The sequence below is a fragment of the Cydia pomonella genome, chromosome 8 (genome assembly GCF_033807575.1).
Source record: "Cydia pomonella isolate Wapato2018A chromosome 8, ilCydPomo1, whole genome shotgun sequence".
In the NCBI taxonomy this organism is placed as follows: Eukaryota; Metazoa; Arthropoda; class Insecta; order Lepidoptera; family Tortricidae; genus Cydia; species Cydia pomonella.
In genome coordinates this window covers 12,937,937-12,956,673 of record NC_084710.1, presented here as the reverse complement: position 1 = coordinate 12,956,673, position 18,737 = coordinate 12,937,937, and the positions used below count along the sequence as shown (strand labels likewise).

At 36.0% G+C, this 18,737-nt stretch overlaps 3 protein-coding genes across 5 annotated transcripts in view; 1 reads left to right on the top strand and 2 right to left on the bottom strand.

Annotated features, from left to right (window-relative positions):
• Window positions 1–1,364, bottom strand: part of LOC133520620 (coronin-2B-like) — a 29,617-nt gene extending 28,253 nt beyond the window's left edge. Inside the window, exon 1 of one of the 3 annotated variants that reach the window (XM_061855145.1) lies at window positions 1,064–1,364. In XM_061855145.1, coding sequence (XP_061711129.1) covers window positions 1,064–1,189 — 126 coding nt within the window. In that variant the 5' untranslated portion in view covers window positions 1,190–1,364. The remainder of the gene's footprint in view (window positions 1–1,063) is intronic. The other 2 variants (XM_061855147.1, XM_061855146.1) reach the window with 2 other exon arrangements.
• Window positions 1,365–3,209: 1,845 nt separating this feature from the next.
• Window positions 3,210–10,934, top strand: LOC133520626 (probable phosphoserine aminotransferase). The gene is made up of 8 exons (XM_061855155.1): window positions 3,210–3,367; window positions 3,526–3,656; window positions 4,251–4,366; window positions 4,496–4,657; window positions 6,104–6,198; window positions 6,742–6,911; window positions 8,112–8,378; window positions 10,707–10,934. The coding sequence occupies exons 1-8, from the start codon at window positions 3,317–3,319 to the stop codon at window positions 10,810–10,812; spliced, it is 1,098 nt and encodes a 365-aa protein (XP_061711139.1). The 5' UTR covers window positions 3,210–3,316; the 3' UTR covers window positions 10,813–10,934.
• A 1,361-nt stretch (window positions 10,935–12,295) lies between these two features.
• The window catches only part of LOC133520618 (sushi, von Willebrand factor type A, EGF and pentraxin domain-containing protein 1), a 104,522-nt gene continuing 98,080 nt past the window's right edge, over window positions 12,296–18,737 (bottom strand). Inside the window, exons 32-36 of the mRNA XM_061855140.1 lie at window positions 18,432–18,556; window positions 17,685–17,835; window positions 16,039–16,237; window positions 14,551–14,876; window positions 12,296–13,592 (exon numbers count right to left, since the gene is read on the bottom strand). Of these exons, the coding sequence (XP_061711124.1) occupies window positions 13,561–13,592; window positions 14,551–14,876; window positions 16,039–16,237; window positions 17,685–17,835; window positions 18,432–18,556 (833 nt within the window). The 3' untranslated portion in view covers window positions 12,296–13,560. The remainder of the gene's footprint in view (window positions 13,593–14,550; window positions 14,877–16,038; window positions 16,238–17,684; window positions 17,836–18,431; window positions 18,557–18,737) is intronic.

Genomic DNA, 18,737 nt, shown 5'->3' with positions numbered 1-18,737 from the left:
TAGGGTTGGCACAACTTGACATCCCTATATGTGCACGATCACAGATAAAATAATGACTTGAATTTTGACAACCATAAATGGCCGAAAGGGATAGTGCCAGACATTAGAAAGGGACAGCATAATTTGTCCCTGAATCACTGTCAAACTTCTGTTTTGAAGGCAGTGTCACTTCTGTATAGTACTATTATTTATTCTGTGGTGATACTTAGCAAATATTAAAAACCAAGATAAGAAAGTCTGCAGTTTTACTAACTTTTATGTAATGTATTTGTAAGTAACCCAGAAAGGAATGATTTTTTAATTAGAGATCATTGCCATATAATGAGGAAATGGGAATAATGTCTTGTGTAGTTAAGTGAGCTCAACTGGACTGATTGCTACAATCAAGTAATGAAATTCAAAAACAAAATTTGTAATTTAAGCTTGATGTAACCCATTTCTCACAAACAATAAAGATTATGATTATGATCAATTGGTTAGGACCTAAAAATAAAATATCACTAAAAGACTGACATATTTACAATCTCACTCTAGCACTATGACCCTGAAGGAGTTCAAAACTTCAGCTAATTAGTATTATTATCATGAGTGGCTGACTACTGGAAAGACACCAGTTTTAAAATAATTCTTCAGACCTCAGTCATTGCACTATTTCTATGAAAACCAAATAAATTAAACTAATAGAACTAAAAAAGCGCATGTAACATAGAAAGGCGAAATGTTTTGCACGAAAAAAAAAACAAATCACATATTCGCTTCGGTGCGTCCTCATCTCCCGAGGTTTGGTTAACCACGTAATGGTAAAATAAGTACGCTATTGTTTATACACCTGCCGGCTTTTGAGGACACAATGAATTCGAACCTCGAACAATGACCACCGCGTGGGCAGCACAAAAGTAGCCACAAAGTATTTCAACTGTTTGCTATAACTAAACTAAGTACTAAAAAAATAAATGATAAACCCATGCAAAGTGAAATGCGGGAAAAATACCACACTCGCCTAGAGATCGATACTTGTGGCTACGCAAAAAATTATGATAAGGATTTTATTCCAAGACGTTACCTTAGCGGCAGGTTTGTTGCAAGCCCTTACATCAACCAATGTGCTTTTTGCAGGACTTTTCTCCACAATATTTATAATTTCCAGGCAATTTGTTTCCCGTATTGACTCGTCCTTTACCGGAGGCATGCCGTGTATGAAATAACTTAGAACCGTTTACAATCTTCGTTGTTATAGCACTTACGCCACTTATTATAAGTATTCAATACTGAATAAAACTTAAATTATGAATATATTTCTATAAATTAGAAACCGCAACACTACACTAAAGCCACTACTTGCTGATTGAAATGAATGAATGATTTGGCTTGATTTCCGACAGAATGAATGAATGGTTGAACAATGTGAATAGACGAATGAGCGTCAACGTAGTGATTATGTTATATGCTCTTTGTGAGCGTCTTGCCTTGCGGCCATGCGAGTACCTTATCATTCATTCGTTCAATCATTCGCCAGTGTTGCCGTATTTTCCTGATAAAAAGTAACTAGCAAAGTTTCTCAGACATGTAATTGATTTTTTAGGATTCCGTACCCCAAGGGAGACAATCAAACTAATATAATAGATTACGCTGTCCATACAAAAGTCTGTCTGCCTGTCTATCTCTAGATTAGGTAGACAGTTGAAATTTTCTTAGTGTAAGGCCTGAGTGGACGCTCGAACCCCCGCCCCGCTGCACGCCCAACTCGAGCGTCCACTCAGGCCTTACACTTAGTGTGTGTTTTTAACTTTCTATTGCCGCTATCAATGATGATTCGACGTAGGAATGCGACACGGTATCATCCGTTGGGTTTCCCAATTCAATCAGTCAACGTAGGACAGCTTGTGGAGAACTGTTGAGGAGTAGCGACTCTACGTACCTGAGTGCTCCTGGGGAGTCCCGTCACCCGACAGGTGGATGGGTGTTAAGGGCTCTCTGCATCTGGCTAGCCTTAGCCAGCTGTCTAGAATGGAGCCGCGAGAGCTGCGTTCTCGAAGGTAGATGTGCAAACATCACAAGCTCGAATCTTTTAATTTCTCTGGTTTTATAACTTAAAGGGTAGGGAATTGCTTGATCGACCTAATAACTAATTGTTAATAATAAATTAATAACCAATCAACCTAGGTCGTTTATGGTTATGGGTATGTCAAGGTCCTATTTTAAGCATATATCAGATTAATAATAAATATTTTTTCCATGCGAAAGTTCTAATATAGTTTCTGACTTATATCAGCAATTATATGACAATAAGTAAATATGTATTTAAGTTGTATAGAGTTAGACCAAGCTAAGTTGGCAGTGATTTTGACTGCCCAGATGATGCAAGTGTTATTTAAACGTCATAAGGTCATAGAAGTATGACGTTTAAAATAAAATTTGCACACTCTGGGCTATCAAAATTGCTGCCAACTTAGCTTGGTGTAACTCTAGATATTTAATCAACTTTTGATTATCGATTAAGTGGCAAATTATACAACTGCTTAAAAATTAGCATACTAGACGTTTCTATGCCATGCCATAACTCTGGCCTGACAGGCCTTTATTTAAACTTAAAATGTCGCTATTATAAGATAATCCATTATAATCAGCATTTTTATTTATGTATTATCTAGTGCGCAATAAACACATTTATTTAGTCATAATTTTTAAGTAGCGCATTTCTGTAGTAATCCGTACATACTATTCTATACAATTAAATACAATCGTATTTAAAATAAAAGGGCGAATTAAAGTGTTCGCCTTTTATATTACATTTCTCATAAGACTTTTTGAACAGCGTCTTCTGAGAGAATTTATGAGGGGTTTCTCATAAACATAGTTTTTTCTTTTTTTAAAGATTAAGATAATTTATTTTGCATTTAACATTACCAGGTATAAGGTCTTAATAATAGATACATATAGCGGTAGGTTTACAATTTTACATGCTTAACCTAATTTGGTATGCAAAAGGGGTAACTAAAACTAATATTTTAAACAAAATAATAAAACCATTTTGAATTATGGTTCCTATTGTCTCATTTTATTTTAATATTTTGCACCCCAATATTAACACATACAAAATGCTTATCATCACATCAGCGTGCCGTGCGTGGATCGCGTGGATAGTAACGAGCAGCGCAAGCGCTTCATAAAAGTATACTCGGTCAATGAGCCGATTGAGTACTATCAGGCGAGAGGCGCGACGAAAGAGGGACAAACAAGTTAAGCCAGTCTCAATTGATATCTCGGGAGAGATACTTGTGCTTTTGCTCTTTCAATAGTTCGAAACTAACTAGACATGGTCAAAATACATAATTTCGGTGCTGGTCCAGCAAAATTACCAGAAGAAGTAAGTATTTTAGAAAAAATAAGTGCCTATAAGTCATTTAACTACACAATTACTTAGTAGCATTTATGATAATTGGCCTGAATGAATTGCTGTTTAGCAAAAATATTGTCGCCCGCATACCTACCTACCTACTTGAATCAGTGTTTTTACTTTTAAAGGTATACGACATCATCAAAAAAGAACTTACAAATTACGAAAACTCAGGAATTAGTTTATTGGAAACAAGCCACCGGACCGCCACTTATTTAAATTTAAATACAGAAATTCAAGCAGTAGTGAGGAGATTACTGTAAGTACATGAAATAAAATATATTTTTAATAGTTACAAAAATATTTCTTGTTTCGTTCGTATAAAACATAATTAACATAACTTTGAGAAATTGTCTTATTTAACACATTGATCGTAACAACCTTTAGAAAGTACAATTGTTATTTTCATATTATGTCCCTAGAAAAAGGCGGCACAAAAAATAAAAAATTGGCATATAGGGTTGATCTTCCAGAGAAAATTGGAATCTCGCGCCTTTTTCTACTGACAATTTGGGTGTTTGAGTATAACTTAAACTTAACGTTATAAAAAATGAAACAAAAAACAGATCCGCATTATTGTTAATGCGAACTTCGCATTTATTGATATGGCCAAGTATTAGCATCACTAAAGTATAAAAGTTTTTAAAAAGTTGCGCGGGAAGCACCGATTTCGATTTGACAATCTTTTTGACGTGTTGTGAGAACGGAGATTTGTATAATATTAGATTAGAATATTACTATTGTCAAGTCAAACTATAAAATTTAAATCTGGCCGTGTATCGATATTTGCGGAATCATCAAAACCTTGAAGGAGCCATAACACACAGATTTGACCACGACTTTTCTGTTTTAGGAATGTGCCAGCAAATTACAAAATTCTTTTTCTGTCTGGAGGTGGACAAGGAGAATTTGCTGCAGTACCGCTTAATCTGATTTCTAGAACAGGAACCGCCGACTATGTTGTTACTGGTAATTATCTCCCCTTACCACACCTTAACTTGGTTTATTTACTAACAATTTTTTTCTATGTCTACAGATTAAACCATCCACTATGTTGTGCTAATAAGAAATAAATAGAGATGTAATAAATGCTCACAGGCGCCTGGTCAGCGAAAGCCGCTAAAGAAGCTAAGAAGTATGGAAAGGTGAACATCGTCACGCCACCGACTGACCGTTATACGGAAATCCCTGATCAGTCTACGTGGAAGCTAGACCCCAATGCTTCTTATGTCCACATCTGCACAAATGAGACTATACATGGTAATTATTACTCCATTTCAAATTACAGTACATCTACAAGATTCTTAAGGACACATTAGGCTTATAATAGTAGTTTTAAGTGAGTTATCAATTAGCAAAAAATTCTACCTAGATACCAACCACCAGTTGGCAATAAAGGCAAGCCTATCCATCAAGAATACAGACATGTACTAAAACTTAGTCTAAGTTAGATTTTTATTCTTCAATTTAAGCTTATCATATCACTTATCCTCAAGTATGGCCCAGGTCCTACCTCTAGGACTTATTCAGTTTGATGAAATTTCAGAAATCAGAAATATTTATTGTGCAAACTGTGTAGGTACAAGAATATGACTTAGGTACATTTTTTGATGAGTATCAACAGTTTTACCCTTCTCGGGTGTACAATTATTTTTAACTTAAACTAGGCTTTAATATTTTATCTTAAACTATATTTTAATATACATTTAGGTTTACATAGTTATAAAATTCTTTTAAATTATAGAAGACTTTGTCTATTAAAAAGTTTTTTAAGCATCTTTTAATAGTATTTCCTTCGAGGCTTTTTATTTCGTTTGGCAGATGGTTGAAGACATTAATAGCCGATATGAAGGTACTTTTTTTATATATTGAGGTGCTAGTTCTCGGAAGTACCATATTGTACTTATATTGCGATCTGATATTTTCTTTGCATGAACGCTTTGTGAATCATATTCAATTGTTTAAATCATATTCAATTGGAACAGAGTTGTATATGTTTTGTTTCATTCAATTTTCAAACAAATTAAAATCCACTGTATTTTCTGCACTATAGGTTCAAATTGCAGTCATAATTCATTTGTATGGCTGGGTCTTAGGACAATATGTGCTTATGACTATCAAAACTACCATTGATTTGTAAAGAAAAACCCCTGTGAAAGATCGATCTATGTACGAAACTCGGTACCCGGTAGTAGTTATGCCCTTGACTTTTAGCTCAATTTAAAGGTGCCTTAAAAAGTTTTTTGGGTTTAACACATTCACTGCCAGACAAAAAATGGTGCACTACCCCAGAAACCGGTGGTCTATAGCTGCGTACAAAACAACCCGCCCAGCGGGTTGTCCGGCATTTGAACAAAGTTCACGAGCGCCCACCAGGTGGGTTCCCGGCACTGAATGTGTTAAGGTCTGACTCCAGCTACATCCAGAATCATTTGTATATGAGCCCCTCTTATAACTTGGTTCTTATGTTATTTGGGAGGTACAATGCCCTAATTTTAAATAAACATTTTTGGTCTTGCCTCCAAGCCATCAATGGTGGTTGATGTAGGATCATACATGCTGCCCCAACTCAAATAACCCATCATGTGACATCTGTCTGGTTGAGTGGTAGAGACTAAGCATTACCTCTTCCACATTATTTTTGTAATTCTGCTAATTAACTAATTTGTACTTGGCATGATAAGAATATTTTCTTTTTTCTTTTAGGCATTGAATTTGACTTCATTCCTGATACAAAAGGAGTACCGCTAGTAGCTGATATGTCCTCCAACTTCATGTCCAAGAAAGTTGATGTTTCCAAGGTAATGACTAATTTCATCAGTTCTTACTGATGACATGATACAATCATATCTTGTTGTTAACTCACTTGATAAGATTACTAGGTAATGTTGTTTTGTTTCATAGATACTGGAATTTATATTACATATGTGTGGTTGTCTCAATAATGGAAGGCTATTTGTGGTTTGCATACTAGTAATAACATACATACTGTTCGATATACTCCTCAATTAAGCTCTTCTGATGAAGAATGAAGAACTCCAGGATAGTACTATCGTATTTTTTTTTATTAACTTAATAACTATATACAGTATTTCTGGTAATATATATATATAATATGTGTAGCCGCTTCGGCTGTACGGTGCAGTATATGTGCATACATACATATAATCACGCCTATATCCCGGAGGGGTAGGCAGAGACCTGTTAAGAAATAAAAGTAAACAAAACTAACCCCTGTCGGCACAATAGCATAAATAGCTGCAACCCAGTTCATATTAATGCAACTGTTTACAATTAAATAGTTATAAAATGTAGGTTATAAAAGTCTTAAAATCTCTTTCTAGTTTGGTGTTATCTATGGAGGGGCTCAAAAGAACATAGGCACATCAGGAGTAGCCCTCGTCATCGTGAGGGAAGACCTCCTGAACCAGGCCCTGCCGATATGCCCCTCCATTCTCGACTGGACCGTCAACGCCAAAGCTGACTCTATCCTCAACACGCCACCTATGTTTGCGTAAGTGAACTAAATCGTACTTGTACTCGAACCCCTTTCCGCTCTCTCTAAAGTACATGGTTAGTGTAATAGATGGCGTGAAAACACTTTTTATAATGTTCACGCAAACAATGTTATTTTAAATTGTCTTACAACTCTTACAAGTATAGTATTTTTCAAACACGAAGTATACGGTCTCAATATAATTTATAACCTTAAAACGCCAAAATTGTATTGAAATGACACCTGTCACTGTACCTTTTGTGTTTGAAAAATACTATACTATAGAAACTATTGTATATAAACTAGTTTACAAAATATGTACAAAACAATAAAGATAAATTTACGTACAAAGCCAACTAATCTTTAAAAGGGTTCTCTTCCAAGCCCTCCCTCACAATGTTGACTTTTTGTAAAACCCGGAAAATCAGGTTGCTTTTGTTATAAGAAACCAGTCAACTCAGCAAATTTGCGCCCACTGGATTTCCACTTTCATTTAAAATTACAACTAGAGACGCCACGAATAGTGATTTTGGCCGAATACTGACTATTCGGCCACATTCTCGGCTGAAGCGCCGAATATTCGGTAAAACATGTGTACATTTTGAGTCACATTCATTACGAAAACTAAAGAAATTGCAAACAATAAATGCTTTAAAAAATCTTCATTTGTAACAACTTCCCAAAAATACATTTTAAATATTATATATTATGGTTTGCGTTACACTTTAATTGTGAAAATTTACTTCATAAGTAGGTGTAATAGGTATTCGGCCGCATAGCACGCAATATTGTTCTGCAAAGTAGCCGAATACCGAATAGTAAGCCTACGTGGCATCTGTGATTAAAACCCTAAAGAGATAATACTTGCCAGAAGTATGGTCTATCCTTGCGAGGTAGCGGGGTCGACCCTGGGAAAACGAAAGAGTGCTAAGAACATTGACATATGTCTAAGCACGGGTCTTACGGGCACCGAAAATGGTCCTAGTTCAGTCACTCACGAATTCGAGCCAATCGTGCAGACTAACGCAACTAGTTGCGACCAATCTCGCGCATGATGCGAACTCATTCAACCAATCGCGTTGTGGTGTTAGACTGCACGATTGTCTCGAATTCCTGTGCGTGACACCGCTGTACTGGCTCCATTCTTATTGCCCGTCAGACCCGTCCTGAGATATGTCAATGGTTAAGAAGGTAACTACAATTTTTATATTATTTCAGAATCTACATAATGGGCAGAGTGCTCCAATGGATCGAGAGGAAAGGAGGCCTTGATAAAATGGCTGAGCTGGCCACTAAGAAGTCTTCCATCATCTACAACATCATTGAAGAGTCCAATGGCTTCTACTACGCCCCAGTGGCCAAGAAGGATAGGAGCAAAATGAACATTCCGTTCAGAATCGGCTCGCCGCAAGGAGATGATGCTTTGGAGAAGGAGTTTTTGAAGGGGGCTGAGGCTTTGGGATTGATTCAGCTTAAGGGACATAGGTAAATATGGCTCTTATTGATACAGTATTTTATTTTATTTGATTTTAGGGTTCCATAGTCAACTAGGTACCCTTATAGTTTTGCCATGTCCGTCTGTCTGTCTGTCTGTCCGTCTGGACGTCCGCGGCTTTGTCGTGATCGTTAGTGCTAGAAAGGTGGAAATAAAAACTAAAAAAAATGTTTTTTTTTTTAAGGCTCCCTACGCGAAAACTGGGGGTGTTAGTCTTTCAACACGAATACGGGTCTTGAAAAACCATTTTTTGAAAAACGTAATATTTTCGGAAATAATCGCTTGAAAGAAAAATAAATTGTGCCCCTTCTAACTTTTGAACCATGAGTCCAAAACATATGAAAAAAATTGTGTAAGCAAAGCTTAGTAAAGACTTTCAAGGAAATTATAGCAAACCTGATCGGTTTAGCCGTTTTTGCAATAAGTCTATTTTGACTGATGGGTAACTACGGAATTCTACACTGAGCATGGCCCGAAATGCTCTTGGCTAGTTTTATTTTGTGATATAGTAGGCAAACGAGCAGACGAATCGAATGGTAAGCAATTATCGTCGCCAATGAACACCCGCAACACCAGAGGGGTTGTAAGTGACTTGCCGGCGTTTAGGATTGGATTACGGTCTTTTTTAAGGTTTACATAAACTGCCTTTTTAATACGACCTTTTTTTTAAATTCTCAACTTTAATTATTGTGTTGAACATAATTACTTAATAATTATTTTTTAAATAATTGTTTATTTAACACGTATCATTATAAATTCCTTTTCGAAAACTTCTATGGAGTCTCGTCGCGTAGTTCCTTAAGGCACTTAGCGCACTGGATCCGATTCGCACGTCGCTCCGATGTTTGAGCGAGACAACGCTATGCTCGCTCGTGAGAGCGACTTGCTAATTGGATCCAGTGAGCTGAGTGCCTATGCCAACTCCGACTGCATCATCGGATCAGCTCTTAACATTGCAATGCCAGATGTATACCTAATTTCATTCCAGTCAGCTGTATAATGAGACGCAAAACAACACAAGAATTAATTGAAGATGATGAAATTAATTCCATTTTGGTATCGACCAATCTAGGGGTATTTTACAATTGTATAGATTATGTACCTTTTACTTACAAAAAAATATTAACGGATATTGTGATACGAACGGTGGCAGCATGGTTCCATTTTTATCGCCTGTGACTATGCCTGTCACTTTCTCACTTACATACTTGTTACAACGTGACAGTCATGGTGACAGATGATAAAAATGTAAATCGATTATACGAGATATCCAATAGCGGAATACTTTACAAACATCAGGGTGACTGATAAGACAACGATTATGTTTTGTTGCTAGGCGTTGTCTCCAGTGTAGCGGTTTTACTTTTGTTTCTGTAATGTTATAAGTAGAACTTTATCTTATGGAACTAGTTTCCAACCGGTTTTTGGTGATGACATATGTACCCATTTATTACTATAACTTACTGGACATTTTAATGACGTGTTTAAACTAGTAAGCATGACTTTTCAAAATACTATGATGTCTATAATTCGAGTGTTACTACATAAATTATGCAAATTATTTATTTGCATTGATACAGTATAGGGATGTTTTTTTTTATATACTACGTCGGTGGCAAACAAGCATACGGCCCGCCTGATGGTAAGCAGTCTCCGTAGACTATATACGCCTGCAACTCCAGAGGGGTTACATGCGCGTTGCGAGACTTTATTACTGTATTTATGATTTATCAATACATACATGAGATGTAAAGGGCTTATCTTTGCTTATTTTATTTTTACATTTCTTTCAAATGAGCTGGTGTTATTGTTACTTACGAGTACCTCTGACTACTCTAGAACACTTCAGTGCGTATACTCTATTATAGAAATACTGGAAGTTCTGTTGCTACGAATGTGTTGGAGGCACTTCTTGGTAGGGATTGGTGATTGCGGATGCGCTAATCCGCATAAACTAGAGTTCAGGGATCGGCAAACCGCGGCTTGCGAGCCGCATGCGACAAATAATTAACACTTAGACCAGTCAAATCAACCTTTGCGGTTCTTGAACATTCCTAAAACTGATGATTTCTATTGCTTCTCTTCAAAAGTTTGCCGACCTCTGAACTATACTTTTGCTGCAAAACTAACTGGCGACTGAGATCATAATGCTATCTCCTTTCACCTTGTTAAGGCCAACCAAGATTGAAAGAGGTGGAATTATGACCTGACTCACCACTTGGTTTTGCGGCAAGTGTAGACCCATCGATAGGCTTCAAACCCGCGACTTCGCGCAAATTTCATCTTCCCTAGTCACTAAAATTAGCTTTTTTTTTCAGGGATGTCGGTGGAATTCGGGCGTCAACGTACAATGCCGTCACCGTCGAAGAAGTAGAGGCTTTAGCGAAGTACATGGAGGACTTCTACAGTAAGCACTCCAAGTAATTATATAAGTAGTTGTTACAGTACTAATGTAAGGTACGTTGATAGTATTTTTGATATTATCTTTTGTATTGAGTAATTGATTGGCTGTGTAACATTTGGAATAAATTGTCTTGTTGAATACATTTAAATAGTTTAATTGCATTCTGTTGCAAACCCTTCACATTGCATTCAGCGACTTGGCCTACTGTACAAACTGTTTGAGTTATTCACACTAGTTAAGTTGGTTCCAATACTGGGATTTTTCCCCATTTTTTACCAGTGGTAACAACTGGGAAAAAATCATAGTAGTTAACACCAAAATTTTGTTAATTTTTCAAAATAATAAACAGTATAGGGAGTATAAATATAGAGTAATTTAATAAATCATTATAATATCGTTAATTCATTATTTATTAAAGCACATTATATTCTGATATAGATATAGTGTGTCAGTAAACTGCCTTAAAGTGACCATAAATAGTCGATTTTTGACTGATTTGTTAGTTCGTTCGTATAATTAAATTCAAAATACAATTAATAAGATAAATGTCATACAAACGTTAATTTCTCCTTGACCATTTTAGTTTCTGCAAGTGCCGGTAACACTGTTTTTATTTCTTTTTAATCACTTTTTAAAGGCAGTTTACTTATTTAATAAAGTTTTTATTAGTATAAAAAATAAATAAAATAAAAAGAACATTTATTTCAGACCTTGGTCCATACACTGTTAGTTTTCAACACAACAAATCTTTTTATAAAATATAGGTACCTATATATTTATTTATGTAGTCACACTTTAGCCAGTTGCCACTTAAACTGCCGAAAATATTGACCATGGGCCATGGCACAGGAAAGTAACGAAGCATTATAATACGAGTACATCACGAAGTATTTTGCTGGCATTAATTGTGTCTGGTTATCTGCTACTTATTATGACGCTTGTTTATCAGTATTTATTGCCTGAAAGTATTCCACCACGAATCGAGGCGTGGCACTACGTGATCGAGTCAGATGTTATCGCTTGACATATGACACAGTACCAGTTTAATTTGAAATTTCTGTAATCTTTTACCTCAGATGACCTTTATTGTTTGGCTACAAGTTATTTTTCTTATTTAAGTTTTTTTTTTTTGACCGAGGGTTAGCGAAGGTGTCCGTTTCAGTTTGGGCAAAAAGCTTTCGAATGTCTGGATGATTCGATAGTTAGATATCATTTTTCTAACATTTCGTTTTTGGAAAATGTTCAAAATAGTGCAAATTGCCATAAAGGACTTAAGTGCCAGGGGTCTATATCACTTAAGACCATTGCTGTGATAATGGTTCAATGAAGTATTTTTTAATTTTTCATTTTTTAAGTTTGTGAAGCGTACCGCTAGGTCTACAGCTCCCAGAACCACTAGTTTTAAACGGTGGATATTTACGATTGGTGGGCTGCTTTTAGGCGGAACATAACAGCGGGATTTTTGGCGAAAGGATTTAAAGGGATTATGAAAAAAAAAACAGGTTAAAAAATACTTATAAAATTTATTACACCATTAAAGTTTTTGTAAAAAATATTTACTGTTAATGTACCTAATCACTAAATGTGGTAATAAAATGTGATGGATGTATATCGACCTCTCACGATTGATTCAATGAGTATTCTTTTACTTTTACCTGGGTACTTCACTTACGTTTTAAAAGAATAATTTTACTAAATTATTATTATTTTTTATTTTAGATTGACTATATTTAAAACAATACTATACTCCTTAGGATTACGTTGTATGCAACAAGATTATAATATATTGACACCTTGGTTATTTTAAAGTTACATAAAAGTACCCTTTTTGTTCAGATCTAGCAGTTCTAAGTCAGATAACATCAATGACCTTTCCCTAATATGATTAAGATATTCACATCTTAAAGCATCATTTGTATACCTACTATGTACTTATCCCATTGTGAATATGGATATTACGTATTTAGTAACCGATTTAATTATACAAAATGTACTGATATAATAATAATAATTTATTTGTTTCACTATGCATACCATGTTATTATACTTTACATATTTATTTCGCCACTCTCAATACTCTCATAACAATCATTCTGTACATTACACTCACATCAAAGGTATAACACATTCACACACACATTCATTCTCATTGTTAAGGTAAAAAATACAGTCCAGTTTATAATACAAAAAAAGTTTGACTAAAATCGTCAATGTATGTATCAATAATATTTCTGTCGATATCAAAATATACAAAAAAAATATTTTAACCGCATTATATACAAGAATATCAATTGATATTTTGGAAATTAATGTATTGTAAAAAAAATGCCAATTTACAAAAGCCTGCTCGCGGATATGGCAGTGATCGCCTAAAATTATTTGAGCATTTCTTTCGTTGATCATAATCTCAGGACATCAACACATTCACTGTTTGAGAAAAAAAAACTAAAGCCATTTGTGTAAAAATCACTATTGTGTGCCATTATATGTACTGGTTTGTGACATAAATTATAATAATATATTTGGTGGGGCTGTAACTATTAAACAGTGAGTGTGTTAATACACATTCTTTTAATACAAATTACAACTAATAACTAAAGCTAACCGAATACAACATCTACAATTCGTCGGTCACTTCACGCATAATTGCAAGTCTATACAGTTCAATAATATTGACTATTATTGTTCGGATACACCGAGAATTTAAACTAGTACGATAGTATTATGTAGTTTGACCAGAATACGACATAACGCAGTCCTTATAATGTTTACTGACCCTCACTGTCGCTGTCACTCTTATCTGAAAAGACAACAAGTCAGTTAGCATTGCATCACATACAATACAAGTCTTATTCTTATCTTAGTATGCTTGTTTGTGCATGATCAAAAATTGAAACGCTCGTCAACTGATAACGATTGTTATTGATGTAACAAAATGGATGAAGTTCAACGGACGGGTGACTCAATTTCTGACGCACATCAAACAGAAAACGACGGTGCTGTGCTCAAACCAACTTTGTGACTTGACTTCCAATAAGTTTTTAATCGACGATATATATGAACTTACTTGACAAATATTTGTTTGACAAGTAAGCATAATGACATAATTTATCTCTGTTGGTTATATTTTTTGCCCTTGTATTACAGAGTTAGACCAAGATAAGTCTGAAGTGATTTTTTATAGTCCACACTGTACAAGTGTCATTTTAAATGTCGAACTTCTATGAAATGATGACGTATAACACTTGCACAGTCTATGCTATTAAAATCGTTGTAGAGTTATCTTGGTCTACCTCTATTTACGTCCAACCGTTTTCAAATATCGAGACAAGTTTTCAAATATTAATTGTAGGTTTGCGTCATGGAAGTCGGTTGCCACATTATTTTTATTAAGTTATCTATTAGTGCCGCAAATGTTATTTACAAGTGCAGGTTAGATTAGATTAGACAGTATTCAATAGAGCGATAATTAGCAATGTTTTTGTTGTACTGTTAATAGTTTTAAATGTTTTAATACGTTATAATACTGCGAATGCGTACTTTGAATATTTAAGCCTAATAAGTATTTCGTTTTAATAATAGCATCCATTATTTTAAAATGCTGAATTGTTAAAGAGGATAACCAGGGTACTTTCTGTACTTATAAATATTTTAAACAAGGCTTTGAATCAAATGTACGCCAACCAGCATTTCAGGCGTGCGAAAGCTGCAAATAAAATATAGAGGTGCATCTAATCTATGTGCCAAAACTTACTGACCTTTCTTACCCGGGTACGCATGCCTCTTTAGTCTGTCGTACAGATCTTCTTTCGTCCCGTATATACTAGCGTTTGATCGCGCTAAACTGTTCATTTTTCCGTTCATTCCGTTGTGCAAACTCTCTTTCATGTACGTTTCGTTGTAGAAGTTAGGCATTTCCCAGCCGTCCTCTTCGTCGTCGTAGTAGTGTGCGTATGTGGAATGGTGTGAAGGTGCGATGGATTCCGCGTATGGCGTGTGCGCTCCGTAATAGAAGTTCACTTGAGATCCGTTTTGATCGATGGCTGGCGTTAGTGTTTTCTTTGGTTCCTTCTTCTTTGTCGACCTGTTGGAAAAAGGTTTAAAAAAAGGTTCAGAGATTACGAATAAAACGCATGAAACATGTGTATTCACTTCGGTCATTCATTGAGCTTTTGACTCGTCTCACTTTCTTTGACACATTGACTGAATTTGATGGCATTTTCGGCTATTTGGTAGAGATCTAGTGAGGGCCCTGTACTTCTACTAGGTAGGTAGGTACTATAATATAGTATACTAGTAAATATTTTTTTTTTAAGTAAAATTCAATGACACCTCTACGAAAGTGAATCGAAACAAACGCAAACTCTTCGTACACATTTTGACGTTTTTGCTTGATTCCAGTAAGACATTCAGACTTAGGTAGGTATATTGTTGAACAACATGCTCGATGAGCGTGTCGTGTCTCGGCAGGGGACGTAGGCGTTAGAGTTAAATATTTATACGAATTGGCCTACGAGGGCTTATGTAATCGGTTAGGTACATGTGGAAGTACGCTGCTTGCCTACGAAATTTCGTTGTTTTTCCTGATTGAATTAAGAGGTAGGTAAGTATGTAAAAAGCAATGAGGAACGCTCCTATACGCAGAATCGACTTACACCGGTCACATATCAATAATTTGTTGGATTACTCCGGTAGGGTAGGTATTTTTGGAGTTCGATAGCGTACAAATGCTATTGAAACCGTTTGGATGTCGGCTAGCGCATTCTGCCAGTCTGTGGCGCACTTAATTATGCGATCGGAAATTCGATACGAAACGCAATCGTTGTAAACGGTATCGACTCGTATGGTACTGTCCGACAACGAATCTAGTTTTTGCGCTCTTTTTACATTGGGATTAAGCTCTTTCTTTATGGTGGTTTCGCATGTGATCCGTACGTCACTATCATACGATGCTATTTGTGAATAAATCTATTTATTTGATGTGTGCTTTATGAAAAAAGGAAATCACATAACGTATTTGTTACTTTAAAGTTAAGTGGTACTTGATAGCCTGAAGTTTACCTAACTACTTCGAATTATACCATAATTCGTCATATAAATCTACAGTGAAGCTAGAGTTAATTTTATCTTCCTTTTATTTAGAGCGTGTGTGTCTTCGAAAATAGGCAAGTTGGTGAAAATCGAGTTTAATGGACGCATCGTTGCCAATAATAATTTAACTATACATGTTCCTGAACTTGACTTACCTCGCGCAGATCATCCATACAAGCAGCACCAAGAAAATGATAAAGATGACACCGCCGGCGACTCCGCTGGCGATGTACGCGAATTCACTCTTGTCTCTGCAATGGCGGCCGGTGAATGAGCCCGTGCAGCGGCAGGACGGCTCGCCTCGTGCGTCCTTAATGCACTCACCACCGTTGTCGCAGAATTCTAGGCACACATCTGTAAATAATAAACGGTATATTTATTTAGCATATTAAAAATGAATAATGGTTGCAAGTGATGCGTCAGTAAAAATGTGTTTTAAGCGCTAAAATAAATTATTATGACGCAGCCTTAGAGCTCCGGTTTATCATATAGGAGGCAAACGAGTAGACCCATGCACCCACCTGCTGATTTGCAAGTGCGTTGCCGGCTTTTAAGATGGGAGTTCGCTCTTTTCTTGAAGGTTTGAAGGTCATAGCGATCCGTAAATACCGCGGGAGACTGTTTAAAATTGAATGTGCAAGGTTTATTTTGCAGGTAAGTACTAATGGTACCTGCGTATTAAAACATCACGCCAAAAGTTTGACTGTATTAAAATCTAATTTTTTTTTCAAGCAGAAACGTCTGCGTGTGTTGTGTGATACTATTGTTTTTGTGAAAGAAAAACAATAAAAATTAACCGTCTCCACCAAGACTCAAACTTGCCACCTTTCGGAAGCGGCGCGCTTCGGCGTGCCAGAAGCGTGTGGTTGTTTCCATTCCTATCCTTATGCTTACTCGCCTTAGGGTGCATAGCAATATCTACCTCTAAGAATCTTGTTCATGTTCCATCTTGTTCCATCCTAACAGGTGCCGGAGTCTCAAGTTATATTAAGAATTCACCAATAACTTTTTATATTACAGGAAAAATGGAAATAAACTGGATTGTACCAGTGTCTTTGATGTTCGTTGTGGTATGACCTGTCCAGATCAAACATAGGTACCTATCATCGAAAATCATCGAGTCTTATGCAAGTGGCTTGGAAAGTACGAACGTACTTTACGTTTAGGTACGGTTCTTTAAAGTACCTACGCCTACGTTAAAGTAAGTAATCAGTTAGATAAAAGTGATGAACCGCCTTCTATTTCTGGCGTTTATTGAAGTACCATTTATTCGAATCCTGTTTGAATTAATAACGTGAAGAGATTCAACGGCAAGTTACTATTTTCGTAACTTGGTAATTAATTATTGATTTGTGAATTATAATAGTTAATTGGCGAATCTGTTACGTATGTTTGTTCCTGAGTTATGTACCATGCACGTCGGAACGTACAATTTAAGTGAACATGTATTGACGATATGCGTCGTTAATAAATACCTACTTTAACCACGACGTTAACGCTTTCATTTTATAAAGCAATTAATAAAATAATACGCACATTAAGAGCATCATTCGATAGTGGTGACACGGTTAGGCTAGTTACAAAAATACTTAAGAAACATACTATTAGTAAGAAGTACAAAGGCGAACTCAACCCTTTGAGGGATCTCATCCAGTTAATCTTTGAGTATATTTATGGATGACTGGATTTTTAAGCGTTTACAACTGAGAATCCACTCACCCATGTCCTAAATAACAATCCTAAATGAGAATCCACAAATGATGCTTTGGTAGGATTAATTTTACCTTCATTATTTTCTTACCTATACAAACTTTTCCAGTGCCGTTGAATCCAGGCTTGCATTGGCACTTGAACTCGCTGGTCTCCGGGATGAGGAGACAGTACGCGTTGGCGTCGCAGTGCATCTCTGGGCCGCTCATCTCACATGGGTTCGTACATTCCAATTGTGATGTCTGTAATGTTAAGACAGTGATATTATAACACAAGATAGGTTATAAGCGTTCCAAAATTAAAGCCCTAACCTTGTACGAATTGTACAAGTTGCCTTTTAGTCACGCCTAGGCAAGCAAGAAATGTGCACGTGCTAACGAGCTCCTGCACACAGAAAGAGAAAGACACGAATTTATATTTTACAACTATAAATGGATTGCAAAAAATAGTCAAATTTAGTAGGTATAGAAATAAATATGGAAGTATTTTGTTGTGCTCCTTATGTTTGAGTATAACCTATCTATAGTTATATAATATCATTGTGTTTAGAATATTGATAGCTAGGGAAAGATCTAGAATGCGATTTGAGGCTTTATTTATTACTGCCTATGTGTTGCTTTATAATACGTCTAGGTAATTAACGCGGGGGCATTTCTTGCGGACGAATTACGGATTACTGCATCCGTTGGTAACGTATCTTATAAGCAATAATGTAGCTACATTATTTTGTACCCTCTTTTTGTATTTTTTCGTAGCTATTTTTTTGCTCATTTAGGTGCAAGCAAGACAAACTAAAGATTTTTTTAGTTGAAGATTCCTAAAAGGGCTAAATACTCACAGCTCCAGGTCCTCTCGTACTGGTGTTGATGGGACACGGCACACAGGCGGTCTGTTGCGCCTCCGACTGGTATGTTCCCTTCTTGCACTGGATACACGTGTTCAGAGTCTCATTCAGGTACAAACCTGGAAAAAAGAGAACATAAATTTTGTACAAGAATCTAAAATCTGTTGTAAAAGTTTTCTGTATCACTTACGTGTAGTTTAATCCCCTAGAACGGTTTGTGTAATTTAGTTTATGTAATATATCAAATCCGTGCCCTGTAATTGTGCAAAGCATGAAGGGTCGTTCGTTATGCAAATCCAA

Bases quoted from the DNA above. Each gene is read 5' to 3' on its own strand.
- LOC133520626 (XM_061855155.1), top strand. From the start codon at position 3,317: ATGGTCAAAATACATAATTTCGGTGCTGGTCCAGCAAAATTACCAGAA. The intron at 4,367-4,495 runs GTAATTATCTCC...AAATGCTCACAG, and splicing joins CGCCGACTATGTTGTTACTG to GCGCCTGGTCAGCGAAAGCC. The intron at 6,199-6,741 runs GTAATGACTAAT...ATCTCTTTCTAG, and splicing joins AGAAAGTTGATGTTTCCAAG to TTTGGTGTTATCTATGGAGG.